Below are 27,262 nucleotides of genomic sequence, written 5' to 3' on the forward strand. Positions count from 1 at the left end.
CCATTCTACAAGTTCAGCTAAAGAGTGGGCTCATAAATCGAAGTGTATTAAGACTAAGCCCACCAGGTTTGACTGACAAATGCAGCGGAAATTCTGCAGAAGCAGAAAGGAAAGACACCGAAGAACTGTCCATCAAGCCAGGTGGGCGGTGATTGGGTTTACATTTTCAGAAAGGGCTAAACAGCTTTCCTGACATGGATTTTCATAGTAACTACACTCGCCTCATCAGGTTTAAATAATGTATGTCTTATGCATTTTGACATCTGCAATGGAGACTCTGAGACATATCTAAAAAGAGTCATACTTGTTTGTTTTTTAGCCTAAAATTGTTGAATAGTGTATTGCAGAACAATTTATTAAAACAAAGCTTTTCATAAAAGCAACAGCTGTGGAACTTGCCTTTGAAAACCTTCTTAGCTCGACGTCCATCTGTTCCACATTAATCTGCTTCCACTGCGTTTTAACCCAATCAGCAATACTATTCTATGAAGTAAATATTACAGACAGAAAAGTGACAATCAAGACATGGGAAAACAGTTATAACGGGAAAATCCTAAAGATACATTTCCTACATCGATCGGTCAGCTCTTATCACATGCAAGGTGAGTACAGAAACCCCTGAATATTGGCTTCACACCTACCAATGATTCAGTAACCAATAAAGAGAGATCTTATAGGGGTCATCCATAGAAAATAAAACCAATCTGTCAGGGCTGGACAAATTATTGGTGCAACCACAAAGGAGCCCAAAAGATAAGGGGGCCCATTTATACCTCCAACGCAGGTGGAATTGTGCATTATGATGAGCTACTGGACAGCAGAGGGTCCATATACTGCTCTTGCACAGGCGTCTCTTCTGTTTGTATCCGGCAGTGCAATCTATATTCATCTCATATACCTGTAATGTTCCCATGTCACAATGCATTGTTGTACCAGATGATCACAGACACCAATCAGCAGCCACTGATCAAAAGCAGCCTTTACTATTTTGTTGGAATATTGATGAGCTGCAGCCAATCAGCAGCTGATGATTGGCTGCATAGGTCATGTGATACAACAATATCAGAAAACCCTTCAGGAACAGAAGCACCAACGTCCTTATAACGGCGCTGCTGTGGGAAGCGAACATAGATTATTTTTATTATCTATGGGGCCTGGAAGTGATTAACTTGGTGTTGGAAAGTAGCAGACAACCCCTTTACATTTCCTAAGTAATTTAATAGATGAAATATAGTATTACACCATAGTTTGGTAGACGCTCTTTAATCACTTATCTCTCAATAGTGGATGTAGATATTGACAGAATTAGTTTTGTATCTGTGTAGGATTGGAAGGCATGCACAATATAATGGCGCAATATACAGATGTGTCCTTTCTTACGTCTTGTGTTGGTTCAAGGTATATGGAGATGTGTGGTGTGAGATTACAAACTAATATCTTTGTAATGGAGCCACCATTACATAATGTCACAGGTTCAACATGAAAAATTTGGTGGCAGGTTCTCTTTACGGGCAAGTTTTCTAAAGTGTATGAGCCCTTTAAAGGGAACCTGTCACCCCCAAAATTGAAGATGAGCTAAACCCACCAGAATCAGGGGCTTATCTACAGCATTCTGTAATGCTATAGATAAGCCCCCGATGTAACCTGAAAGATGAGAAATTGAGGTTAGATTATACTCACCCAGGGGCGGCCCCTCTGCAGTCCGGTCCGATGGGCCCGGCGCCTGCGCACTGCAGTACTTTGCTCTGCCCTCAGCAGGCCAGACAAAGTACGCCTGCGCCGGAGCCGCAGCGTGAATACAAAAAGAGGACGTCATCGTAAAAACATGGGAGGCCCCGGACCGGACCGCGACCCCCATCGGACCGGACCGCAGTCGCCCCTGGGTGAGTATAATCTAACCTCTTTTTCTCATCTTTCAGGATACATCGGGGGCTTATCTACAGCATTCCAGAATGCTGCAGATAAGCCCCTGATGCTGGTGGGCTTAGCTTACCTTCGATTTAGGGGGTGACAGGTTCCCTTTAAGGCTGGCCATAGACTTTGAATATTTACCTGCTGGCTCATTGGCAGATCCAGTTTATTTGAAACTATTTTTTACATGTTGTCGTAGATAAAAGATTTATAATCATTTCCACAAACCTGAACATAATATATAATATCCCACAATTCTTTAAGCAGTTTAGTTTCCTCACGACATCTCTTCATCTGCTTATAATCGGGAACGGCTACGTCAAACAGATCAGCAGAGTCATGTATGTGTCTCACTTCGAGCTCGAGGGTACGTAGATCTTGGTTGGCCTGGGAGAGAAAGGCAGACATCAGTTTTAAAGTGATAGGAGATAAATTTAGGACAATTGTTTACTACATGTAAGCACATCAACTGTGAATTGCAAGAAAGGAAAGACGTTTTTAGGAAACCCATCTCCCCAATGCACCTACTTCATCATAAAATGTTTTAAACCTTCCCAATGGTTCTGCTTGCAATCATGAAAGAAGCTGGCAACTATTATACGGGTAAATACAGTATGCCTCCGCTTTTCCACAAACTGCTCTTATGGGACAGGAAAACTATTAATGCTTCCTTTTGCTTTGCTCCATTACCTACAACCACCCCTGACAAAGCATTAATGAAACGTGCAACGCGCATTGGGTAGTTGGTGGGTGAGCCATATGATGTCCTTTTTACTACATGCACTATTTGTACTTTACATTATTTATTGTATGGGACTTCAATATTGTTGGCACCTCAATTCATAGATTTTTTTTTTACTTGTTTTGCATTTGAATTACGTAACTATGTGTTCATTCTTTGACTTGCACTTTATTTCTCTGCTACTTATACTTTTGGAACATGTGTCCTCTCTTCTGGTCTTTGATCTTGGGTTAATTTTAACTTATTGGCTTACCACCCCTTTTTTGTCTATTTTTTATATAATTTGTTATATCTTTACTAGGGTTGAGCGAAACGGATCGGTCAATTTCATAAGTCGCCGACTTTCGGCAAAGTCGGGTTTTGTGAAACCCGAGCCGATCCCAGCGTGGGATCGGCCATGTGGTCGGCGATCTTCGCGCCAAAGTCGCGTTTCGTATGACGCTTTAACCGCCATTTTTTCAGCCAATGAAGGAGTGTGGGCAGCGTGATGACATAGGTCTTGTCTTGCTTTCTGCGGCGTGACAGGGGGTGGGGGTATAAACGCCATCTTACCGTTTTGGATGTAGCGATTTACACAGTCCGAGGAATGTACTGATTTACACAGTCCGAGGAATGTACTGATTTACACAGTCCGAGGAATGTACTGATTTACACTCTGTCCGAGGAGAGAGAGAGAGAGAGAGAGAGAGAGAGAGAGAAAAAAAATCCCCATTGACTTGCATTGGGTTTCGTGTTTCGGTCGGCCCCCCAACTTTTCACAATATTCGGCCGATTTCACACGATCCGACTTTCGAGAAAGTCGGGTTTCACGAAACCCGACTCGATCCTAAAAAAGCAAAAGTCGCTCAACCCTAATCTTTACCTTTTTTTTGTTAATAATAACTTAATAAAGATGTTTGATCATCTTTTATTTACTTAGTGCTTGCACACTTTTTCTTCTTGGTTTTACAATTAACTACAGTAGAATACATTTCTGCTATGATACAACTTGAAGGGATTGTTCACTACTCGAACAACCCCTTTTCAATCCCCAAGTTTCCCCCTTCAACTAAAATAACAACACTTTTTCTTACCTCCAAAGGTGGCATTGTTCCATCGGGACTGGTTGACCCAGGGCTCATGTGACATATGCTATGCGATCCCTGCGGCCAATCAGTGCTGGCTTTGCTGTCCTCTCCTATGGATGCAATTGACATCCATAGAAAGTAATAGAGCAGCCGCACCTCTAACTTCCTCCAGTTTTCTGATTTGTTGGAAGAAGGGAAGAGTGAAGCCAGCTCTGATTGCTATGTCATGCGATCCTTGTGGCCAATGTCACACGAGCCCTGGGAGAGCCAGTGCCAACAGATTGTGTCAGTGAAAAAAATTGTGTATCAGCACTTCCCCATTGAATAACATTGGTGATATGTGATAAAATAATCGGATAGCACTCGTCTGATGTATAATCTATTGTGAGCGAGCCCTAAGAGTTATTATTTTATTGAGTTGCAACATAGGGATTGAGACTGGATTGTTGTGGACAACTCTTTCAATATCCAAAGCTTTGCATTACAAACATTTGTTGACTGCTTATTTTACATACTTTATCCAGTAGAACATACGGATTCTGGGAATTATATGAAAATGGAGCTTCCAGGCAAAACATCTCTCGAAAATAATTCTGCTTCATCTGCAAAGTAACACAATTAAAGTGGATGTCTGTGACTTTGTGACATTGCTGGCTGAATGATAAAATACTGCACATAGTGTGATACAGAACTTTACTTACATCAAAAGCAGCACATCTTTTCCTGACAACAGACACTTCCGCTATCTGCAGGGGAGCCAGGTCATGTTTCACAGTAACTGCAGTTTTTTTGGTGTTGTTCCACTTTTCTGGCAGCTCCTGCAGGAGATATAATGAAACGATGAGTGCAAACAAATATTGAGATGACATGGAAACAATATGCAAAGCTTTATTTTTGTTGTTTTTTTATCGTTTTGCTACAAAATTTATAAATGAGGTAGAAATATATAACTGTCCGCATATGGGTAAATTTGGAGAGTAGGTGGAAGATGAAGAACTAGACATTAAGAACCTCAAAATTAAAAAATACTCCCATAGATGATTCTGTTATTTGGCTAGGCTTGAGTATAGGCAAGTAAGGTATATTAAAGGTTGTCAAAATTCACTGAAAATGTGGTCAAGGCTGGTTATACACTGCTCAAAAAAATAAAGGGAACACAAACAACAGAATATAACTCCAAGTGAATCAAACTTCTGTGAAATCAAACTGTCCACTTAGGAAGCAACACTGTTTGACAATCAATTTCACATGCTGTTGTGCAAATTGAATAGACAACAGATGGAAATTATTGCCAATTATCAAGACACCCTCAATAAAGGATTGGTTCTGCAGGTGGGGATCACAGACCACATCTCAGTACCAATGATTTCTGGCTCATGTTTTGGTCACTTTTGAATGTTGGTTGTGCTTTTCACACTCGTGGTAGCATAAGACGGACTCTACAACCCACACAAGTGGCTCAGGTAGTGCAGCTCATCTAGGATGGCACATCAATGCGAGCTGTGGCAAGAAGGTTTGCTGTGTCTGTCAGCGTAGTGTCCATAGGCTGGAGACACTACCAGCAGACAGGCCAGTACACCAGGAGACGTCGATCGGGCCATAGGAGGGCAACAACCCAGCAGCAGGACCGCTACCTCAGCCTTTGTGCAAGGAGGAACAGGAGGAGCATTGCGAGAGACCTGCAAAATGACCTCCAGCAGGCCACAAATGTGCATGTGTCTGCACAAACGGTTAGAAACAGACTTCATGAGGATGGTCTGAGTGCCCGACGTCCGCAGGTGGGGTTGTGCTCACAGCCCAACACCGTGCAGGAAGCTTGGCATTTGCCACTGGCGCCCTGTGCTCTTCACAGATGAATGCAGGTTCACACTGAGCACAGGTGACAGAGTCTGGAGACGCTGTGGAGAGCGATCTGCTGCCTGCAACATCCTTCAGTATGACCGGTTTCACAGTGGGTCAGTAATGGTGTGGGGTGGCATTTCTTTGGAGGACCGAAAAGCCCTCCATGTGCTCGCCAGAGGTAGCCTGACTGCCATTAGGTACCGAGATGAGATCCTCAGATCCCTTGTGAGACCATAAGATGGTGCAGTTGGCCCTGGGTTCCTCCTAATGCAGGACAATGCCAGACCTCATGTGGCTGGAGTGTGTCAGCAGTTCCTGTAAGATGAAGGCATTGAAGCTATGGACTGGCCGCCCGTTCCCCAGACCTGAATCCGATTGAACACATCTGTGACATCATGTCTCGCATCATCCACCAACGTCACGTTGCACCACAGACTAAATTGTATATATTGAACAGCGCTCCATCCAGGTGTAAAAGTCTTCAATACAAACTTTATTTAAGCCATAGTAAAACAGCGACGTTTCGACCACAACATGGTCTTTATCATGCTTGATAAAGACCATGTTGTGGTCGAAACGTCGCTGTTTTACTATGGCTTAAATAAAGTTTGTATTGAAGACTTTTACACCTGGATGGAGCGCTGTTCAATATATACAATTTGGTCTGACGATATCCAGGACGGTTCCCTGGATGTGGAACGAGCGCCCCAGTCAACAGTGAGTGCTGTCAGTCTGTTTTGTTTTTTTGTTGCACCACAGACTGTCCAGGAGTTGGCGGATGCTTTAGTCCAGGTCTGGGAGGAGATCCCTCAGGAGATCATCTGCCGCCTCATCAGGAGCATGCTTAGGCATTTAGGAAGGTCATACGGGCATGTGGAGGCCACACACACTACTGAGCATCATTTCCCTGTCTTGAGGCATTTCCACTGAAGTTGGATCAGCCTGTAATTTGATTTTCCATTTTGATTTTTGAGTATCATTCCAAACCCAGACCTCCATGGGATATTAGTTGTGATTTATATTGATCATTTTTATGTTTTATTGTTCTCAACACATTCCACTATGTAATGAATAAAGATTTGCAACTGGAATATTTCATTCGTTGATATCTAGGATGTGAGATTTTAGTGTTCCCTTTATTTTTTTGAGAAGTGTACTTTACAATAATAAAATAAGTAATCCGTACCTTTGCAGTTCCAATTTCACAGCTTGCTGGATTTCTTTGCTTACTTGGCTGGTGAGTGATATCACATCGACAGCACGTGACTGCTGCAGTCAACCATTGGGCTCAGAGTAGATGCTTACGTAGGTGGCACAAAACCATTCACATTGATTTGCTGCAATAATGGTGCTGTAGACATGATGTCACTGTTACATACCTTGTAAACATAGAACTCAGGAGGAAGTTTGAACTAGAGGATAGTACAGATTCGTAATTTTAAGCATAAGCAGCCTTGACCTCCATTTTTAATAAAATAGAACAAGCAAGCTGGTAATGCACAGAGAAAATTTACCTCCAGTTGTGTGTAAATCTGATCTGGCAGCTTTTGCCCATAACTTTCTAACAAAGTAATGGTCTGTTTAATAGGTTCGAAGAGCTCATCGGTTGCTGCCTGTCTGTCTCTCACTGCCATAATGTGCTCCATAACGCCAATGAGTGCACTGTAATCTCCTTCTGGCACTTTCTGCTGAAGACCAGCATCTGTCACCTCAACAAATTCCTCCAGGTCAGACAAACTAAGAAAATACAAAACATGTTTATATCAGTGCACAAAAATGTAATTCCCTGTTCACACTGGCATTTATCCCATTTTGTATTTTCCTTTAAAGAAGCCCTCCGCCTGCCATCAAAATTTGTATCCTCTTAATATATTGCAATCGTCATATCATACAGCACTGTGTACTTACAATTGCTCATTTTGCCTTTCTACCCAGTTAATTTTTCTCTTTTCCATCAAATCTATGACATCACGTGATTAAAAAGTGACTAGCTGAATCTTTCTAAGCTCTATGAAGCAACAGGAGGTCAAATTTCCCTGCAAAAGTCCCTGGCAAGGGGGAGAAGCAGAGCAGCTGGGTCAGGAGTTGAAGAGGGGGATTACTCATGTTTCTACATAGAGCATAGAAAAGAGAAGAGAGAAGAATTAACTGGGTAGAAAGACAAAATGAGCAATTGTAGGTAGACAGAGCTATATAACATGATGATTGCAATTTTATTTAGAAGATAAAATCTTTAATGGGAATGCTACTTTAAGGCAAGAACTGAATGGGGTCTAGAGCTATTTCTACCATTGGAAACATTGCAACCCAGATAGACGCCATTATAAGCTTATAAGTCCAACAGTAATAATATGGAATGCACTTGAAAATGGATGACCCACATATGCCATGTCTCTATTAAAAGTGGAAGCAATGAGTGCTCTCACACATGCTGGGTTGATGCTGCTGTTGAAACCAAAAGTAGGAGCGCATTAAATAAAAGAGAAGTAAAATAATTCTGCTTTTTAACTACGCAAAATTAACATTGAATTCAATCACTGCATTAACACAGCAAATGTATTAACACTAACACTCAAAGCAGAATCAAATTAATATTGCACACATAAAAATCATTAAGATATTATAGCATTAAAAAATATTATTTGTAGACACATTTAAAGGAAATTAATATTTAAAAACTAATTATTATTATTACTGTTGTATTTGTGTCTTACAGCTAACTTCAATGGAAAAAAAACCCTACTTAGAAAATTATGTTCATGCAATATAGTTTTACAACGGAGCAGTTCTGAGAACATTTTCTACAACCACTTCTTGGATTCATGGCTAACAATAATGCTGTGTGCGGAAGTTCTGCTCCCTGTCCCCTTTCACAGCATGTAGTCTGTAGTCTCAGATAAAGGGAGATAGAAATGTTTGATTTCTCTCCTTCCTATTGTTTACTTATGGTCTTAGGGTACCGTCACACCGTGCAATTACGATCGCTACGACGGCACGATCCGTGACGTCGCAGCGTCGTATGACTATCGCTCCAGCGTCGTAGACTGCGGTCACACTTTGCAATCACGGCGCTGGAGCGATGCCGAGGTTCGCTGGTAACCAGAGTAAACATCGGGTTACTAAGTGCAGGGCCGCGCTTAGTAACCCGATGTTTACCGTGGTTACCAGCGTAAAAGTAAAAAAAAACAAACAGTACATACTGACCATCTGATGTCCGTCAGGTCCCTTGCAGTCTGCTTCCTGCTCTGACAGTGCCGGCCGTACACTGAGAGCAGAGCGCAGCGGTGACGTCACCGCTGTGATCTGCTCTCACTTTCCGGCCGGCGCTCACAGTCAGAGCGGGAAGCAGACTGCAAGGGACCTGACGGACATCAGATGGTGAGTATGTACGGTTTGTTTTTTTTTACTTTTACGCTGGTAACCACGGTAAACATCGGGTTACTAAGCGCGGCCCTGCGCTTAGTTACCCGATGTTTACCCTGGTTACCAGCGAACTCATCGCTGGATCGCTGTCACACACAACGATCCAGCGATGACAGCGGGAGATCCAGCGACGAAAGAAAGTTTCAAACGATCTGCTACGACGTACGATTCTCAGCAGGGTCCCTGATCGCTGCTGCGTGTCAGACACTGCGATATCGTAACGATATCGCTAGAACGTCACGAATCGTACCGTCGTAGCGTTCAAAATTGCACTGTGTGACGGTACCCTTAGATAGAGAACAGTTTGGTGACTGCAAAGACATTGGAATATATTAAAGGGAACCGGTCATCCCCAAAAATCAAAGATAAGCTGTGGCCACCGGCATCAGGGGCTTATCTACAGCATTCTGTAATGCTGTAGATAAGCCCCCGATATATCCTGAAAGATGAGAAAAAGAGGTTAGATTATACTCACCCAGGGGCGGTCCCGGTCTGATGGGCATCGCGGTCCGGTCCAGGGTCTCCTATCTTCTTATGATGACGTCCTCTTCTTGTCTTCACGCCGCAGCTCCGGCGCAGGGGTACTTTGTCCTCCCTGTTGAGGGCAGAGCAAAGTACTGCAGTGCGCAGGCATCGGGAAAGGTCAGAGAGGCCCAGCGCCTGCGCACTGCAGTACTTTGCACTGCCCTCAACAGGGCAGACAAGGTACCCCTGCGCCGGAGCCGCAGCGTGAAGACAAGAAGAGGACTTTATCGTAAGAAGATAGGAGGCCACAGACCGGACCGTGACGCCCATCGGACCAGGACCGCAGTGGGATCGCCCCTGGGTTAGTATAATCTAACCTCTTTTTCTCATCTTTCAGGATACATCAGGGGCTTATCTACAGCATTACAGAATGCTGTAGATAAGCCCCTGATGCCGATGGCTGCAGCTCATCTTCGAGTTTTGGGGTGACAGGTTCCCTTTAAGGAAGGAGACCTTACACAGTATGAAGTGAGGAAGAGGTAATGTGTCCCTAATAAGAAAGATATGACAAATATTTTTGTTGGCCCAATTAAAGCAGCACTCCAGCAGGTTTTTTATTTTACCGGCCGCCACTCTCTTCCGTTATCTGCGCCGCTCCGGTCAGTCTTCTACAGGTTGTGACCTGCCGGATGGCTCCAGTGTTTGCCGTAAGTCACTACTCAATGTAAGTTTAAAAGAGCCAGAAAAGGGCTCTTTTAGATTTACATTGAGTACTTGTGACTATTACCTCTGACTTCCGGTAAGTCAGAAGTTGCTGTCACAAGATGGTGGCTCTGAACAGTGGTCAGGAACAGCTGAAGATGCTGGCTGGTGAGTATAATACTAGGATCAGGGAATAGTTGCACCACTCCAGATGTGAAATTAAAAACTAAAATCCCTGGAGTGGTGCTTTATACAAATGTAGAAAATCTGATAATCCTGCAAACTAATATTTAATAGGTGGATTTGAGTGTAAAATTCAAGCTGCTGAATTTAGTTACAATACTATGAGTATGTTTGCCCTCAGAAATAACTAGATAAAATAGCCTTACCAAAAGTATGCAGTAATGCAGGGACTGCTCACCTGTCCACAACAAATCTGAGAAGATGCTCCTTAAACATCCAGCTCCATTTCCTTATGACCATAAGCATGCTCATTTTAAAAGGCTTTAAATCCAGCCTGAACCAACTTTCAAAAACCATGGTATCCTCAGAAGAAAACATCTGGGTGTAAAGGTTTTCATAGATGTCAATCTAGAATGAAAAGAAAATAATTTCTAAATTATTGCAGTTTTGTAAGTGGAGGAGGAGTTACATCCAGATTTAATGTGACTTATTACCTGGTCTTTAAATTGATCTATGGAGGGTGGATTTTCCAGAACTCCATCATCAACATGGGCCTCTATTTCTTCTGATGTTAACACATGACCATATAAAAGAAACTGTCTCATGAACTCCGATCTGTCATCCGTCCACAGGTAAGAATAGGAATCATATGTGCTTCTGAAATCTAAGACTTTGCTAATAACAATTGTAATCTTCTCCATAATTCCTTGTCGGATTTCTGAAAGGTCACTCATTTCATCTAGGTCATTCTGAGACGCATAAGAAAAGCCCAGAACATTAACATGGTTAATATTTCTTGCCAAATCTTACTTCCTGATAGCAAACTCGCTAGAAGAATATTAGGAAATGGGTTCCCTAAAATCTGATATACCGGCTCAGAGGAAACAGGCTTATTTTGGCTAGGTAACGAGCGCCAATTAACCATATTAACAAATCGATCGGCACTCATACACTAGCCTGTTTAACAAGTTCAACAAATACAGAGGGGAACAGAATGATTGTTAAAATGAGCTTTCTCTCCCCAAATAGAACCAAGTTGTCAGATTATAGCTACAGGGGCACTAAGAGTTACTATTATTGGGTGCGGAACAAAATGGGCATCAACACTATGCAAGGCAAACTCTGAAGAGACAAGTTGTGACTGGGAGAAGTGGTTATGGAGGTCTGAGCTATACGTATGAGGTACAGAAAAGAAAATTTCATCAATCAATCCAAATATTGCTGATGTTTATTACACAGTAATAATCAGATAGAGTACTGATAGGGGGTATATCATCCGATCATAGCATAGCTTCATAATATGTTCTGTTTTTTTAAATCCTTAGCAATGCCCCTGGGAACAATGAAACATGTCATCATGTAATCTAACAGTTTCTGAGCTTTTCTCATAACTGTTGGGCAATTACCTGGTAATTGTCTTCGCCAAAATGTTTTGCAATTCTCTTCACTTGTCCTGATATTTTAAAAATGTCACCTAGAAGTTCTTCCATGAGGTCATAGAGACCATCTCCATCTTCTTTCTGTAAGGAGGGCTTAAATACAATTTCATTACCACTTAGACACATTTGTGCCTCAAATAAAGGAGCCGGCTTTAATCTATCATCTGTGTTGTCTACAAAGAACTCCAAAGAATGAAAAATAGTATTATAGAGTCCATCTGTCACAATGTCGTCCATGTACTCCATATAGATTTTCCATGCATCTACATCTGGAACGGCCTTTAGAAGTTTCATGTTTTCCTGGGGAAATATGATTTGACACAAGTGTACAAATTATGGTAGATTCATCCATATTATGAAATGTAAGAAGAGAAGATGGAATTTAAGAGACAAGCAAATACATTTTTCTCCTATCTAACAGCTTTACCAGTAGTTATATTCTATGCTAAGCAGAATCCTGGGCATATCCAAATACCCATCTTTATGGTAGTTGAAGACAGTTTTTTAATGTGATGAGCAAAGTTATAGAGCGTAAAGATAACATTTGCCTCCACTAGGGCGAGTTCAGGAGTCTATTGCATACTGTAGTGTTATTAATTTCACTGCATGAACAGTATATAGTAGGTTCTCGGGCTCATCCTATTGTTGGAAGATTATAATTTACGGTACATGGTTAGGTTGAATTCACAAGTTCAATTTTTCTAGTACATAGCACATACAGCTGTTATTCCATGGCTTTATAGCACCAATGGTTCACCAACAGAAAAAAAATGGAGGCTTGTTCCAGTTTGGTTCAATTTACAGACCAAACTCAAACATTTTAATAAATAGGTCTGTCATGTGTATGGTCTCACCAACTCCCATAGAAGTGACTGGAGAGAGTATTAATAATAATAATCTTTATTTATATAGCGCCAACATATTCCGCAGCGCTTTACAGTTTAAGTATCGCAATGTGCTCCATTTAGATTCCCACCTGGATGCATCGGCCACCTCATCAGAGTTAATCTGGGTTGGAAGAACCTGATTCTCTGAAAAGGTGCAAGTTCCAGAAATAGGACCAACATCTTTTAGACATTTGTGGCATATAATGTTAATATGTGATAAATGCATATGGGAATGCCTCTTTAAAGGAAATCTGTCACCCCATTTTTGGCCTATAAGCTGCGGCTACCGCCATTAGGGGGTTATCTACAGCATTCTGTAATGCTGTAGATAAGCCCGCGATGTAACCTGAAAGATAAGAAAAACAAGTTAGATTATACTCACCCAGGGGTGGTCCCGGTTCGGTCTGGTCCGATGGACGTCGCGGGCCGGGTCCGGCGCCTCCCATCTTCATACGATGACGTCCTCTTCTTTGCTTCCTGTTGCGGCTCCAGCGCAGGCGTACTTTATCTGCCCCTGGGTGAGTATGATCTAACTTGTTTTTCTTATCTTTCAGGATACATCGGGGGCTTATCTACAGCATTACAGAATGCTGTAGATAAGCCCCTGATGGCGGTGGCCGCAGCTTATAGGCCAAAAATGGGTGACAGATTCCCTTTAAAGCTCTGATCACATCTAGCTTTTTGCTTCTACCGAAGGTATATGCTGAGCCTGGGAGTGTTCCCTGTGTTGTACCTCCAACAGAAGCCTTTGACATAGGCAACATAAAAGATACAGCTGTGCTCAAAAGTCTACATACCCTGGCAGAATTTTTGCTTTCTTGGCCTTTTTTCAGAGATTATGAATGATAACACCAAAACTTTTTCTCCACTAGTGGTTAGTGGTTGAGTGAAGCCATTTATTGTCAAGCTACTGCGTTTTCTCTTTTTAAATCATAATGACAACCCAAAACATCCAAATAATCCTGATCAAAAATTGACTGAAATCTTTTTGAGTTAAAAAAAAATAATAATATAGAATTAAAATAATGTGGTTGCATAAATATTCACACCCTTAATCTACTACTTTGTTGAAGTATTTGAATTTATGATAGCATTCAGTCTTTTTGGGCACGGCACATCTAAAATTGTCACTTTGCCCACTCTTCCTTGCAGCAGCTCTAAATCTTTCAGATTGTGAGGGCATCTCCTGTGTACAGTTCCCTCTTGAGGTCAACCTACAGGATTTTCAATTTGATTCAGGTCTGGACTCTGGCGGAATCATCCCAAAACTTTGATTTTATTCTGAGGAGCCATTCTTTTGTTGATTTAGAGGTATGCTTATAGTCGTCATCATGCTGAAGGGGAAATTCCTCTTAAGTTTTTTAGCAGAGACCTGAAGGTTTGTTGCAAAATTGATTGATATCTGTAATTGCTCTTAATTCCCCTCATCTTGCCTAAAACTCACTTCCAGCTGCCAAAAAACAGCCCCAAAGTACAATGCTGCCTCCGCCAAGCTTCACTGTGGGTATGGTGTTCTTCTGGTGATGCACAGTGCAGGCATTGTACCAAACATACCTTTTGGAATTCTGACCGAAAAGTTCAACCTTGCTCTCAACAAAACACATTTTCCCACATGCTTTTTGCAGACTTGATGTAGGGTTTGGCAAAACATAGCAGAGTTTGGAGATTTTCCTTAGTATTAAAAAAAAAAAAAAAACTTGCATATTGCCACCCTGTCCCACACAAGCGAGACATATGAAGAATATAGGAGATTCTTTTCCTATGCAGTACTCAACTAGTACTTGCACGAAATTCATGCAACTCCTTCAATGTTGCTGTGGGACTCTGGACAGCCTCCAAAACCATTTTTTGAGGGATGTTCAGTTTTAGGTAATGCCACTGTTGTGACAAATTTAATCCACTTCTTTGTGATCGTCTTGACAGTGTTCCATCGCATATTTAATGACTTGGACATTGTTTTGTACACATTTCCTCACACAACTTTCAACAATGTGATTCCTTTGCTGTGTTGTAAGCAGTTTATGGACTATGGCTTTTACTGTAAAATGCAACTAAGGAAAAATTAGGAAAATCCTACTAGAACAGCTAAATGTTATATGTGGTTAATACGAATCACTGTAAATGATGGCAGCTGTGTACTGACTACTATTTAACATGAGATTAAATGTGATTGGCTAAATTTGAACACAACCACATCCTGAATAATAAAAGGGATGCAACCACATTATTTTAATTTAGTTATTTTAGCATTTTCCCTCTCAAAATGATTTCAGGTTGTTTCTCAATGGATTAGTAGCGATTATGGCTGACATTAAAAGTGCAAAAAATCTGAAATGATTCTTCATGATATAATTTTTTTTTACATGACAAAAACCTGGCACAGGGGTGTGTAGACTTTTTATTCGTGGTATATCTGCTGCGCAAACCAGACCACTGTATGCAAAAAAAAAAAAACACACGTTAATCCTGCTCTGAGTGCATGGATATGTTTAGCAAATGCAGCGGGAGGGAGCTTTCAAATGAAGAAAAACAAAATTTTAACAGACCCCAATTATATACAGTAGTTATACAGGGGATCTGGAGTGGTGTCATGGACAATTAGAGCAGAAACTGCTATGAAGATACAGTACAGACCAAAAGTTTGGACACACCTTCTCATTTAAAGATTTTTCTGTATTTTCATGAGTATGAAAATTCTACATTCACACTGAAGGCATCAAAACTATGAATTAACACATGTGGAATTATATACCGTACTTAACAAAAAAGTGTGAAACAACTGAAATTATGTCTTATATTCTAGGTTCTTCAAAGTAGCCACCTTTTGCTTTGATGACTGTTTTTTGCACACTCTTGGCATTCTCTTGATGAGCTTCAAGAGGTAGTCACCGGGAATGGTTTTCACTTCACAGGTGTGCCCTGTCAGGTTTACTAAGTGGGATTTCTTGCCTTATAAATGGGGTTGGGACCATCAGTTGTGTTGAGCAGAAGTCTGGTGGATACACAGCTGATAGTCCTACTGAATAGACTGTTAGAATTTGTATTATGGCAAGAAAAAAGCAGCTAAGTAAAGAAAAACGAGTGGCCATCATTACTTTAAGAAATGAAGGTCAGTCAGTCCGAAAAATTGGGCAAACTTTGAAAGTGTCCCCAAGTGCAGTGTCAAAAAACATCAAGCGCTACAAAGAAACTCGCTCACATGAGGACCGCCCCAGGAAAGGAAGACCAAGAGTCACCTCTGCTTCTGAGGATAAGTTTATTCGAGTCACCAGCCTCAGAAATCGCAGGTTAACAGCAGCTCAGATTAGAGACCAGGTCAATGCCACACAGAGTTCTAGCAGCAGACACAGCTCTACAACAACTGTTAAGAGGAAACTTTGTGCAGAGGCCTTCATGGTAAAATAGCTGCTAGGAAACCACAGCTAAGGGCAGGCAACAAGCAGAAGAGACTTGTTTGGGCTAAAGAACACAAGGAATGGAAATTAGACCAGTGGAAATCTGTGCTTTGGTCTGATGAGTCCAAATTTGAGATCTTTGGTTCCAACCACCGTGTCTTTGTGCAACGCAGAAAAGGTGACCGGATGGACTCTACATGCCTGGTTCCCACCGTGAAGCATGGAGGAGGTGTGACGGTGTGGGGGTGCATTGCTGGTGACACTGTTGGAGATTTATTCAAAATTGAAGGCATACTGAACCAGCATGGCTACCACAGCATCTTGCAGCAGCATGCTATTCCATCCGGTTTGCGGTTAGTTGGACCATCATTTATTTTTCACCAGGACAATGACCCCAAACACACCTCCAGGCTGTGTAAGGGCTATTTGACCAAGGAGGAGAGTGATGGGGTGCTACGCCAGATGACCTGGCCTCCACAGTCACCAGACCTGAACCCAATCGAGATGGTTTGGGGTAAGCTGGACCGCAGAGTGAAGGCAAAAAGGCCAACAAGTGCTAAGCATCTCTAGGAACTCCTTCAAGATTGTTGGAAGACCATTCCCGGTGACTACCTCTTGAAGCTCATCAAGATAATGCCAAGAGTGTGCAAAGCAGTCATCAAAGCAAAAGGTGGCTACTTTGAAGAACCTAGAATATAAGACATAATTTCATTTGTTTCACACTTTTTTGTTAAGTATATAATTCCACATGTGTTAATTCATTGTTTTGATGCCTTCAGTGTGAATGTAGAATTTTGATAGTCATGACAATACAGAAAAATCTTTAAATGAGAAGGTGTGTCCAAACTTTTAGTCTGTACTGTATATAAAGCAATTTATCAGCACAGAATTTTGGACCTAAACGAATAAAAAAAAAATGGTGCTAAAGGTGGGTTATGATTAGAGTTGAGCGAATATGTTTGGAATCAGTCGCTGAATATGAATTTGCCTTATTTGTACCCTATTTGTGCTAAATTTATGTTTGATGATTGGTTCTGAACATATTCTGTCATTTCGACTCCCATTGACTCCAATGATGTTCGGCGAATATTGCAAATACAATATTCGACACCGATCGTAATCGGAACCGAATTTTGAAAAATTTGCTCAACTCTAGTTATGATTAGTCTCATCATCTGCTATTATGCATTAGATGAAGCAGGGTAGTTAATTATGGAAAGTGCTTTCCTTGTATTACATATCGATCCAGCATATGAAAACATTGAAATTGTGTGTGGGTGATGCTGGTTTTTCTAGTAAACAGGTGGTTTGAGTCACAGAGAAAATTTGTAATTGTACACTTAAAGAAAATTAACAAACCTCAGCAAGACTGCGCAGTCTGCTGCCATCTTCTTGGATGGATTTATACTTTTTACTTAATCTTTCATTTTTGTCTTCCAGATTAATGAGTGATTCCTTTTTGTTGTCTTTCCGTGAAAACAATGCCTGTTCAGCCCATGAATTCATAATCTGCTGCATTGTGGTTACATTGTCTTTAGATTTCTGTAATCTCCGCTCCAAATCATAGATAACGGACTTCACTTGTACAATATAGTCCCAGCAGTCTCCGCTGTTCCAGGTGTAACGCTCCTCAGCATCTCGTAGCTGTTCATCGATAGCCGCCATGTCATCCTTAATCAAAGGGTATTCCACTTCTAGCACGGACTTCTTCACTGTATTGTACCAATGGACCGCAAGCTCCAGGCTGCCAATATACTTTTACAAAAATAACAAAAATGTTAGAAATGGTAATAATGAGGTTGTCTGCAATAGAATCATGAAAACTGTGAATACAACAACTTGATTCAAAATTAGAATAATACAATCTGTACACCTTTATCCATGCAAACTCATTGTCTTCTATCTATGATCCCATACTACATCTTCTGATCATTAATGCAGCATTGAACATTGCAAGTTGATCCCTGGACTTGATACCCTCTGGGGAATGGGGAGTATTATTTGTTTATTATTATTGTTTTATTTTTTAACCAAAATGCATATATATATTGGCCTAAAAATAATTTTAGCAATTACTGGTAGGTTGGATTTGAAAGTTTGTACTAGTTGGCTTTTATGGGCCGTTTGTTTCCCTGAACATTGGTGGCTGCAGAATGAATAATCTGAGAATCTGTCAGTTTGATAGTTCATATTGGGAGTTTGTAGCGGTTATCGGTGTTCTTCTGAGCTCCTCTCAACTGATTTATGACCACATCAAAGTTCAGCTCAACAATCATGTGGTCATAAATCAGAATAGAAAAGTTCAGTAAAAGAAAGATAATGGAAAATGTTACAAACCATTCATCAAATTGGCTATCTGACAGATTCTCATTCTGTAGCCAGCAATGTGCAGGGAAATAGCCTTGGGCCGGGGTCACACTAGCGTAGAATACGGATGAGTACTATGCGAGAAAACATCACACAGCACTCGGACCAGTGTTAATCTATGGGGCAGCTCACATCACCATTTTTTACATCACCATTTTTTTCTCGGGCGTATTCTATGTGCGTGTAAAATCACAGCATACTGCGATTGTACGTGTATATCGTCCGATGCTCGCCAATGCAAGCCTGTGGGTGCGAGAAAAACTTGGACACCACACGGACCATCAGTGTGAATTGCGACAAACACGCACACATTTTCCTCATTTCAGCCTACTAAGCCATTAAATTCATTGGGGAAAAGCAGTGAGAAATGTAAAGCCATACGGATGTCATACGGATACATAGGTGGGAGAAAATCGCATCATCGCATTGCAAACGCATTACACACAGATGACCATACGGAGAACACTTGTGCAGCTCTCGGCAGGGAGACTCGGACCGATTTACCATACGGTCAGTGTGACACCGGCCTTAAAAGCAAACAGGTGCAACATTTTTGATCAAACCTAAATGCAAAAAATCCATTGTTTATGCTATAAATGTGTGACAGATGCAAGCACCAGCCCTGGGACCACCAATAGATGTAAACCTATACAGCCTACATACAACCTGTTATGTAAAATAATAAATGTGTAAATAATAAAAAAAATAAACTAATATGTAAAATTATAATGAAGAATGGAGTCAGAAAATACCAAAAAAAATAAACACAATTTTATTTAAAAATACATAACTATATAATAGATTTGTTACATGGGTCTCGTGTGTACAAAGTTTTTACTTTTCTTTTTTTTTATCCTGATGAGGCTGGTGTACTTTCATGCCATGATGACTGTATATCTATTTAATCTATTTATCTGGACTCATATAACGCTCACTTTAATTTCGCTGGGTGGGCGGTAAAATGTTATAAAAGTTTTATACAGGAATTTTGACATAGATTTTTAAGAGAAAGTACACTAGTCTCATCAGGTCAAAGAAATATATTTACAGTAATAAAGGTATGCAGATTATACAGTGACATTTGGTGACAGATTCATTTGAAACCTTTTTATTTTGTATCTGGAAGCTCCATATTTCTGACAGATAATTTAAGGTATAAAATACTTTGCAAACAAAATCTTAAATGTTACCATGAAACAGACATACCTTGTGTAGGATTTCCTTTTTTTCAAAGATATCTAAAGCAGCCTTGGGTAGATCTGTGTGATTCAGTACTTGAAGATATTTGACCTCCCTTAATACCGCTACTAACTGCAGAAAGAATTAGCCAGAGAAATAGTAAATATCAAATTTCTTCTTTAAAATTATAAAAATAAATTGGTAACTGAAATGTACAATATAAATCCTAACACCCTATGAAGGACAAAATTATGGAGGCCATTTAATCAAAACTAAACTCTGCAATCCCTTCTTACCTCGAAATTTAATTAACATTTTATTTCCATATTAAAAATAAAAGGTTATTTACCTTAGGATCAAAGTTCACACTAAGAAGACCATCATCATGGTTACGTTTTATCAGTGGTTGGTCTAGATTGAAGTTGCAGACCTCATCCACTTGAGATATCCACTGGTCATATGCCTTGTCCTCATGTTGGTCTAGCAAAGTCATCATCTCCATATATTTCTGATAAATGGATGAAGCTTCTGGACTTTCCATGCTTCTAAACAAATAGTAGAATAGGATGGGTTTTCATGAAAATAATGCTCATTTCACTGGATGAGAGCAAATTAGCAAATTTTCACAAAAATTTGGAGGCACTGACAAGTATCCAAGCCTACGTATTGACAAGTACGATATGACAGCAGCTTACTCATGCTGGATGAACCTGAAGTTGGACCACATTGTCTGTATCCTGTCTTTCAGTTCCTTGGTCCATTTCAGGATTCCCGAAAGTAGTGGCATATTTTTGTGTACCATAAAATTCTCCATCTGTGAAAAAATTAAAGATTCTATGAGTTTGGGAACATTACTATGGATAATATGATCTAACATTTTACAATGGTTTGGTTCTCACCTGACTGACTTGCTCATCATATAAGATCTTGCATTTGTCAAGTTCGTTACTAAACATCTGAAGAAGCGTGAAATAGTTTGAGCTGAATAAATCCAATATGGTCTGTCTTTCAAGAAAATAACCAGCGATAGCCAAGAGCTAAGAAACAAAAAATTAATAAAGCAAAATATCAAATCTACAATGAGGAATCATATGGTTCACTGAAAGCAACGTCAACAAATGATGACAATTTGGAATTTAGAGGTCAGGCTTTTATAAGGCAGTACAATAGTGGATGAGTTCTCATGTCTAAAGCTTGTTCCCAAGATGAGAAAATACAGATTTCATGAAGAACAGGAGTCTTGCGGACAACACACAGACTCTCTCTCATGTCCAGGTATTTAACCAGCACCATGTGACGATCACATGATTGTGACATCTCTGCAGGTCCTGCTAGTACACATGCCGGTGTTGGCTCTGCAGGAAGAGATATGGTGAGCACCCTCCCTCCCACTCTCTGAGTGCTCACATAAAACCAGACCATGTATGCAGCTTACTATAACCCTCCCAACACTTAGTGTGCTGGAGGAAACATATCCTGGTTTCATACCACTGACGCCAACATGCACAGTGACACATATCTCCCCTCATATACTGTGCCAGTGACCCTGTCACAGCAGTCAATATCTCTCACCTAATATAACCAATTAAAAAAAAAAAGAAAAACATTTAATGCCATAGAATTGTACTGTATAGATGGTCCATAAAATTAGATTATTTGAAGAAAAGCACATATTAAAATTGGGCTTTTAGCTGCTTTACTTCTTGAATTTTTAATAAATATATCCATTTTATGGAATGGTCCATAGTAACAACTTTTTTTCACACCTTAAAACACACGTTTACCTTGAAAGCAGACTCCAGGCCAGAGCAATCTTTAAAAGCAAGACATATCATTGTTGCAATCTGAGTCTCGAGGTCTAAAACTTTGGCTTTAAACTCTGTGTAATCATTTTCAAATACCTGCAAAAAAAATATTAAAAGACATATTTCACAATATATATATAAATTGCTATAGCGATAATTTAGAAGCTAACATCTTGGTCTCTACTATTTTTTTTCTTCCATTCTTTTAAGAGCCATAACTTTTTTATTTTTTTGTCAGCATAGCTATATGAGGGCTTGGTTTTTGTCGGATTACATATGGTTTTGAATTACACCATTTATTTTACTTGAGAATATATCCTGAAAAAAATGGAAAAAATTCAAAGTGGGGAAAAATATGGAAAATAAAAACTAAATTCTGCCATTGTTTTTAGGATTTTGTCTTCATACCTATTCATCGGCCCCTTATTGACACATGATGACTGGTACATCATATGTTGGCTCCCTGATCTTGATGCGGGCTGGCAGATGATGGCTGGGTTAAATCTGTGACAGCAACAATTACATGGCACGTCCCGTGGGACACACTAATGACCCAGCAACGCGCGCGTGATTCTGGAGCGCGGAATGGTTGCTGTGACATCCAGAGGTCTGCTGAAGCCCCCCTTACCTGCTATGACAGTACTCCTGGCTGGCGTTCACACAAGACCATGATTTTTTATAAATACAGCAAAACTGTGGTACAGGTTAAATAATTTTATATTCTGAAAGACTGGACTTTTCCAGACATGAATATATCAAATACCTTGATTTTTTTATTTCTTTAATTTTATATTGGGAAACCCTTTATAGTTTAAAAAAATATATATTCTTTTGATTTTTTTTTTACTTTATTTTTGTGTCCCCTTAGGAACTGGAACCTGCTGTTATGGCTTGAACCCTTGATCTATATCCTGCAAAGCTACAGTATTGCAGTATACAGGAAAATGAATAATTTCCTATTAAACTCAACCCATCAGCTTCCCACTATCTTAAGTCGCTTGGGGGCTGGGTGGGGTCAGAAGATGGAAGTTCTGCCTACGTTCCCCTTTGAAGACACCTGCATTGTTGAAATTTATTTTTGATGTGCAATGTGTTTAGAATTGTGTTATTAGTAATGGGTTGTGTTTTGTCCAGCTACAGGCAGTTGATAGGGAAAGGTAAAGTTAAGGGTTGGGACTAACCCAGAGTGGGAAAGGCTAAAGTGAAGGGACAGAGGGAGTTTCCTTTCAGGAAGGCAGATGGGGCCTAACCAGCAGCCACAGCGGACCTTTGGTCTGAAAAGTCAGCAGGGCCGCATGGATTAGGTATCCTGAAAGTGAGAGGAGACAGAGATAATGGACAGCATGATCTAAAGGAGATACAAGGAAGAGCATTAGAAGGAGTGAGTGATTTTCCAGAGACTAGGTCTGGGGCAGGAAGCCTTGCGGGACGGTACGGAGATATCTGACAGCTAAGTGACTGGGCGCCACTAAGAAGGAAAGTGGGACAGAGAGTGCCCTGTGTAGTAGTTGCAAGATGTTAGCAAGTAGAGAAGCTAAGTAACAGCCATAGTGATATAAGTAGCTTCCCTTTGGGGGAAAGGATGCGGAACCGCTGGTTTAGAAACAAGACTCTCGCTTACTGGTTAGTGGTGCTGTCGTTGGAGAACAGGGAAGCTTCTGAAGTGTTGTGCTGGGTGGTGATAAAGCTATAGAGAGAGGATAACGGAAAGAGAGCAAAGGAAGGAACAGAAAGTGTATGAAAATTTATGTTCTAAGAGAAATGTCCATGAAATTATGCACCTGCTGTCCACTACAACCACTCCTACTTACATTATTGTTCTGTAAAAGACAGTTCATTTTTGAGCGGTAGTCTACCTCATTGAACTTTACAACATCTGGTCCAGGGCTGCCAAAGTCACCAACATAATGCGGCCTGCAAGGGTGTAACACCCCAATAGTTAAAGTCCATACACCCACTCAGAACCCCCATTTTCATGTAGCGTGACGGGGCACAGAAGACGAGTACCTCTCCTACGGCTCCTGCCCGGCGCCATGTTACAATATCTCACCCACTCCTCTGCGCCGGCGTCAGTGATTACTTGCCTCCATCACGATCCTCAGACCGGCAGTCTGCTCTCCTGACCTTTGTGTGACAGCTGCATATAAGTACATGAAGCAGATGGCAAGTCCGAGGTTTATGGGATTATGTGAGGGGGGAAGGGGTGAAATATGACTTGCCTGTGTGTGACTATAAATTTTCAGGGGCTTACAGCAACACAAACGGGGCAAAGTACAACAATAAAAGTTACATATCCTGAAAGGGCTGCCAAGCCTTATTTCAGGATACTATTATAGTGTATGCAAAAATGACCTGACAGATTCTCTTTAATGGTCAATCAGCAGCGATCAGAGCTTGCTCTGGTCACTGCTGTTTGCAGCAGGTACTGGCTGTGCAACACGGCTGACCCTTGGCAAGTATGGCGAAGGCACAGTTTCTGGGCACACTCCATACACCTGCACCCAATGTAGGACCTACTATCACTTCTTATCTCTTGGAGGGAACAGGTTACAGAAACCTTATAGCAAGAGGAATGAAACCCCTTTTCTTATATTTCCTTAAATATCTGATACCACAGGGTCATTAACCCCTTCACCCCGAAGCTCACCAGGCCAATTTTTTCAATTCTAACCACTGTCACTTTAGGAGGTAATAACTCTGGGACACCAACGGATCCCACCAATTCTGAGACTGTTTTCTTGTGACATATTGTGCTTCATGATAGCAGTAAAATATGTTCAATACAACTTGCGTTTGTAAAAATATCGAAAGTTTGGCAACATTTTTTTAAAACTTCACAATTTTCAAACTTTTGATTCTCAAAAGGGTTAAAAGTTGACCAGCGATTTCTCATTTTTACAACAAAATGTACAAAACAAGTTTATTTTAGGGTCCACATTACATTTGAAGAAACTTTGGGGGGGTCGATATGACAGAAAATACCCAAAAGTGACACCATTCTAAAAATTGCACCCCTCGGGTGATCAAAACCACATTCAAGAAGTTTATTCCTGTTTCACAGGAATTAATGGAAAGTGGAAGGAAAACATTTAACTTTTTTTTTCACAAAAAATTAACTTTAGACCAATTTTTTTTATTTTCACAAGGATAACAGAAGAAAATGGACCCCTGAAATTTATAGCCGTGAAAACAAAAACAAGACACATTTTTTTCCACAAAAATATTTTTTAGCCCAATTTTTTTTTATTTTTGTTAAAGTAACTGGACAAAATGGAGCCTTAAAATTGTTGTGCAATTTCCCGCAAGTACGCCGATATCCCATATGTGGTGTAAAACTACTGTTTTAAAGACATCCTTCTTGTGCTTATACTTGACCACCAGCATGTTGTCGCTGCATTGGGCTCTGCTTTCACCCTTTCTCAGCAGTTGAACAATTAGAGGCTTAGTCAGGCCTCTCTGATTTTTTTCGCATGGTGCCGCATGCAACTGTACCTCTGACAGAGAGGGTCTTGAAAAGTGGGATGCTGGTGTAAAAGTTATAAATGTAGAGGTAATAACCTTGAGCCAGCAGTGGGTGCAGCAATTCCCATAAAATTCACCCACTTACCCCCAGTACAGAGTGGCATTCAGGGAGGTTAATCGGGGTGTCCATCCCTTTGTAGACTCTAAATCTGTGGGTGTAACCCGAGGTACTCTCGCACAGCTTGTACAGTTTAATTCTATACGTGACCCTCTTACTGTGCAGGTATTGTTATAATTTTAGCCTCCCTTGCAAATGAACCAGTGATTCATCCATAGAGATGTCACTTTGGGGGTTGTACGTCTCAGGAAATTTTTTGCAGAAGTGGTCAACTACTAGCCGAATTTTGTATAGATGATCAAAGTCATAGGGCAGCACGGTGGCTCAGTGGTTAGCACTGCAGCCTTGCAGTGCTGGAGTCCTGGGATCAAATCCCACCAAGGACAACATCTGCAAGGAGTTTGTATGTTCTCCCCGTGTTTGTGTGGGTTTCCTCCCACACTCCAAAGACATACTGACAGGGAATTTAGATTGTGAGCCCCATCGGGGACAGTGATGATAATGTATGCTAAAACTGTAAAGTGCTGCGGAATATGTTGGCACTAAATAAATAGATTATTATTATTAATAAACTAAGGATCATCTCGGGGATGACACTGCGCATTAACACTACAATGCAAACATTTTTTGATCGCTTCAAATAGTGTCCTTGTCATGACCATATGGAATACCGGTGTACTGTCAGAGACAGCAGCCATATTAATCCGGTCACCAGGCGATGCAGCGAGGTGACCAGAAATAGCATCACCGTATATATACTGCGCTTTATAGGAATGCAGCTCCTGCGGCGGCGCTGTATAATATATATATATATATATATATATATATATATATATATATATATATATATATATATATATATATATACACACACACACTAGCTGAAGAGCCCGGTGTTGCCTGGGCATAGTAAATATCTGTGGTTAGTTATAGCACCTCACTTCTCTTATTCTCTTATATTCCCATCACGCCTCTCATTTTCCCCCTCACATCTCTCATTTTCTCCCTTACACCTCTCATTTTCCCCCTCACTCCTCTTATTTTCCCCCTCACTCCTCTCATTCCCCCCTCACTCCTCTCATTCCCCCCTAACACTTGTCATTTCGACCTCACATCCGTCATTTTCTGATCACTCCACTATTTTCCCTCACTCCTCTCATTTTGCACTCACACCTTTTCATTTTCACCTCACACCCCTCATTTTCCCCTCAGTATATACATGTTTGTCATCTCCCTTATATATAGTATACACCTGTATGTCATCTCCTGTATATAGTATATACCTGTATGTCATCTCCCCTGTAAATAGTATATACCTGCTGTATGTCATCTCCTCCTGTATATTGTATATACCTGTATGTCATCTCTTCTGTATATACTATATACCTGTATGTCATCTCCTCCTATGTATAGTATATACCTGCATGTCATCTCCTGTATATAGTATATACCTGTATGTCATCTCCCCTGTATATAGTATATACCTGCTGTATGTCATCTCCTCCTCTATATACCTGTGTCATCTCCTCTTTTATATAGTATATACCTGTATGTCATCTCCTCCTGTATATAGTATATACGTGTGTCATCTCCTCCTGTATATAGTATATACCTGTGTGTCATCTCCTCCTGTATATAGTATATACCTGTGTGTCATCTGCTCCTGTATATAGTATATATCTGTGTGTCATCTCCTCCTGTATATAGTATATACCTGTGTGTCATCTGCTCCTGTATATAGTATATATCTGTGTGTCATCTCCTCCTGTATATAGCATATACGTGTGTCATCTCCCCTGTATATAGTATATACCTGTGTCATCTCCTCCTGTATATAGTATATATGTGTGTCATCTCCCCTGTATATAGTTTGTACCTGTATGTCATCTCCTCCTGTATATAGTATACAACTGTGTGTCATCTCCTCCTGTATATAGTATATACCTGTGTGTCATCTCCCCTGTATATAGTATATACCTGTGTCATCTCCCCTGTATATAGTATGTACCTGTATGTCATCTCCCCTGTATATAGTATATACCAGTCTGTCATCTCCTCCTGTATATACCTGTGTGTCATCTCCCCTGTATATAGTATATATGTGTGTGTCATCTCCTTCTGTATATAGTATATACCTGTATGTCATCTCCTCCTGTATATAGTATATACCTGTGTGTCATCTCCCCTGTATATACAGTCATATGAAAAAGTTTGGGCACCCCTATTAATCTTAAGCTTAATGTTTTATAAAAATGGTTTTTTTTGCAACAGCTAT

General features: G+C 40.6%; 1 protein-coding gene across 1 annotated transcript in view; it reads right to left on the bottom strand.

Moving 5' to 3' along the window:
• Positions 1-27,262, bottom strand: part of DNAH11 (dynein axonemal heavy chain 11) — a 390,030-nt gene that overhangs the window by 280,698 nt on the left and 82,070 nt on the right. Inside the window, exons 10-23 of the mRNA XM_077268714.1 lie at positions 21,387-21,503; positions 20,502-20,639; positions 20,298-20,416; positions 19,952-20,147; positions 19,630-19,734; positions 17,416-17,811; positions 11,742-12,074; positions 10,830-11,084; positions 10,574-10,743; positions 7,077-7,299; positions 4,422-4,538; positions 4,236-4,322; positions 2,140-2,298; positions 400-483 (exon numbers count right to left, since the gene is read on the bottom strand). Coding sequence (XP_077124829.1) covers positions 400-483; positions 2,140-2,298; positions 4,236-4,322; positions 4,422-4,538; positions 7,077-7,299; positions 10,574-10,743; positions 10,830-11,084; positions 11,742-12,074; positions 17,416-17,811; positions 19,630-19,734; positions 19,952-20,147; positions 20,298-20,416; positions 20,502-20,639; positions 21,387-21,503 — 2,499 coding nt within the window. The remainder of the gene's footprint in view (positions 1-399; positions 484-2,139; positions 2,299-4,235; positions 4,323-4,421; positions 4,539-7,076; positions 7,300-10,573; positions 10,744-10,829; positions 11,085-11,741; positions 12,075-17,415; positions 17,812-19,629; positions 19,735-19,951; positions 20,148-20,297; positions 20,417-20,501; positions 20,640-21,386; positions 21,504-27,262) is intronic.

Source organism: Ranitomeya variabilis, chromosome 6, assembly GCF_051348905.1.
Source record: "Ranitomeya variabilis isolate aRanVar5 chromosome 6, aRanVar5.hap1, whole genome shotgun sequence".
Classification (NCBI taxonomy): domain Eukaryota; kingdom Metazoa; phylum Chordata; class Amphibia; order Anura; family Dendrobatidae; genus Ranitomeya; species Ranitomeya variabilis.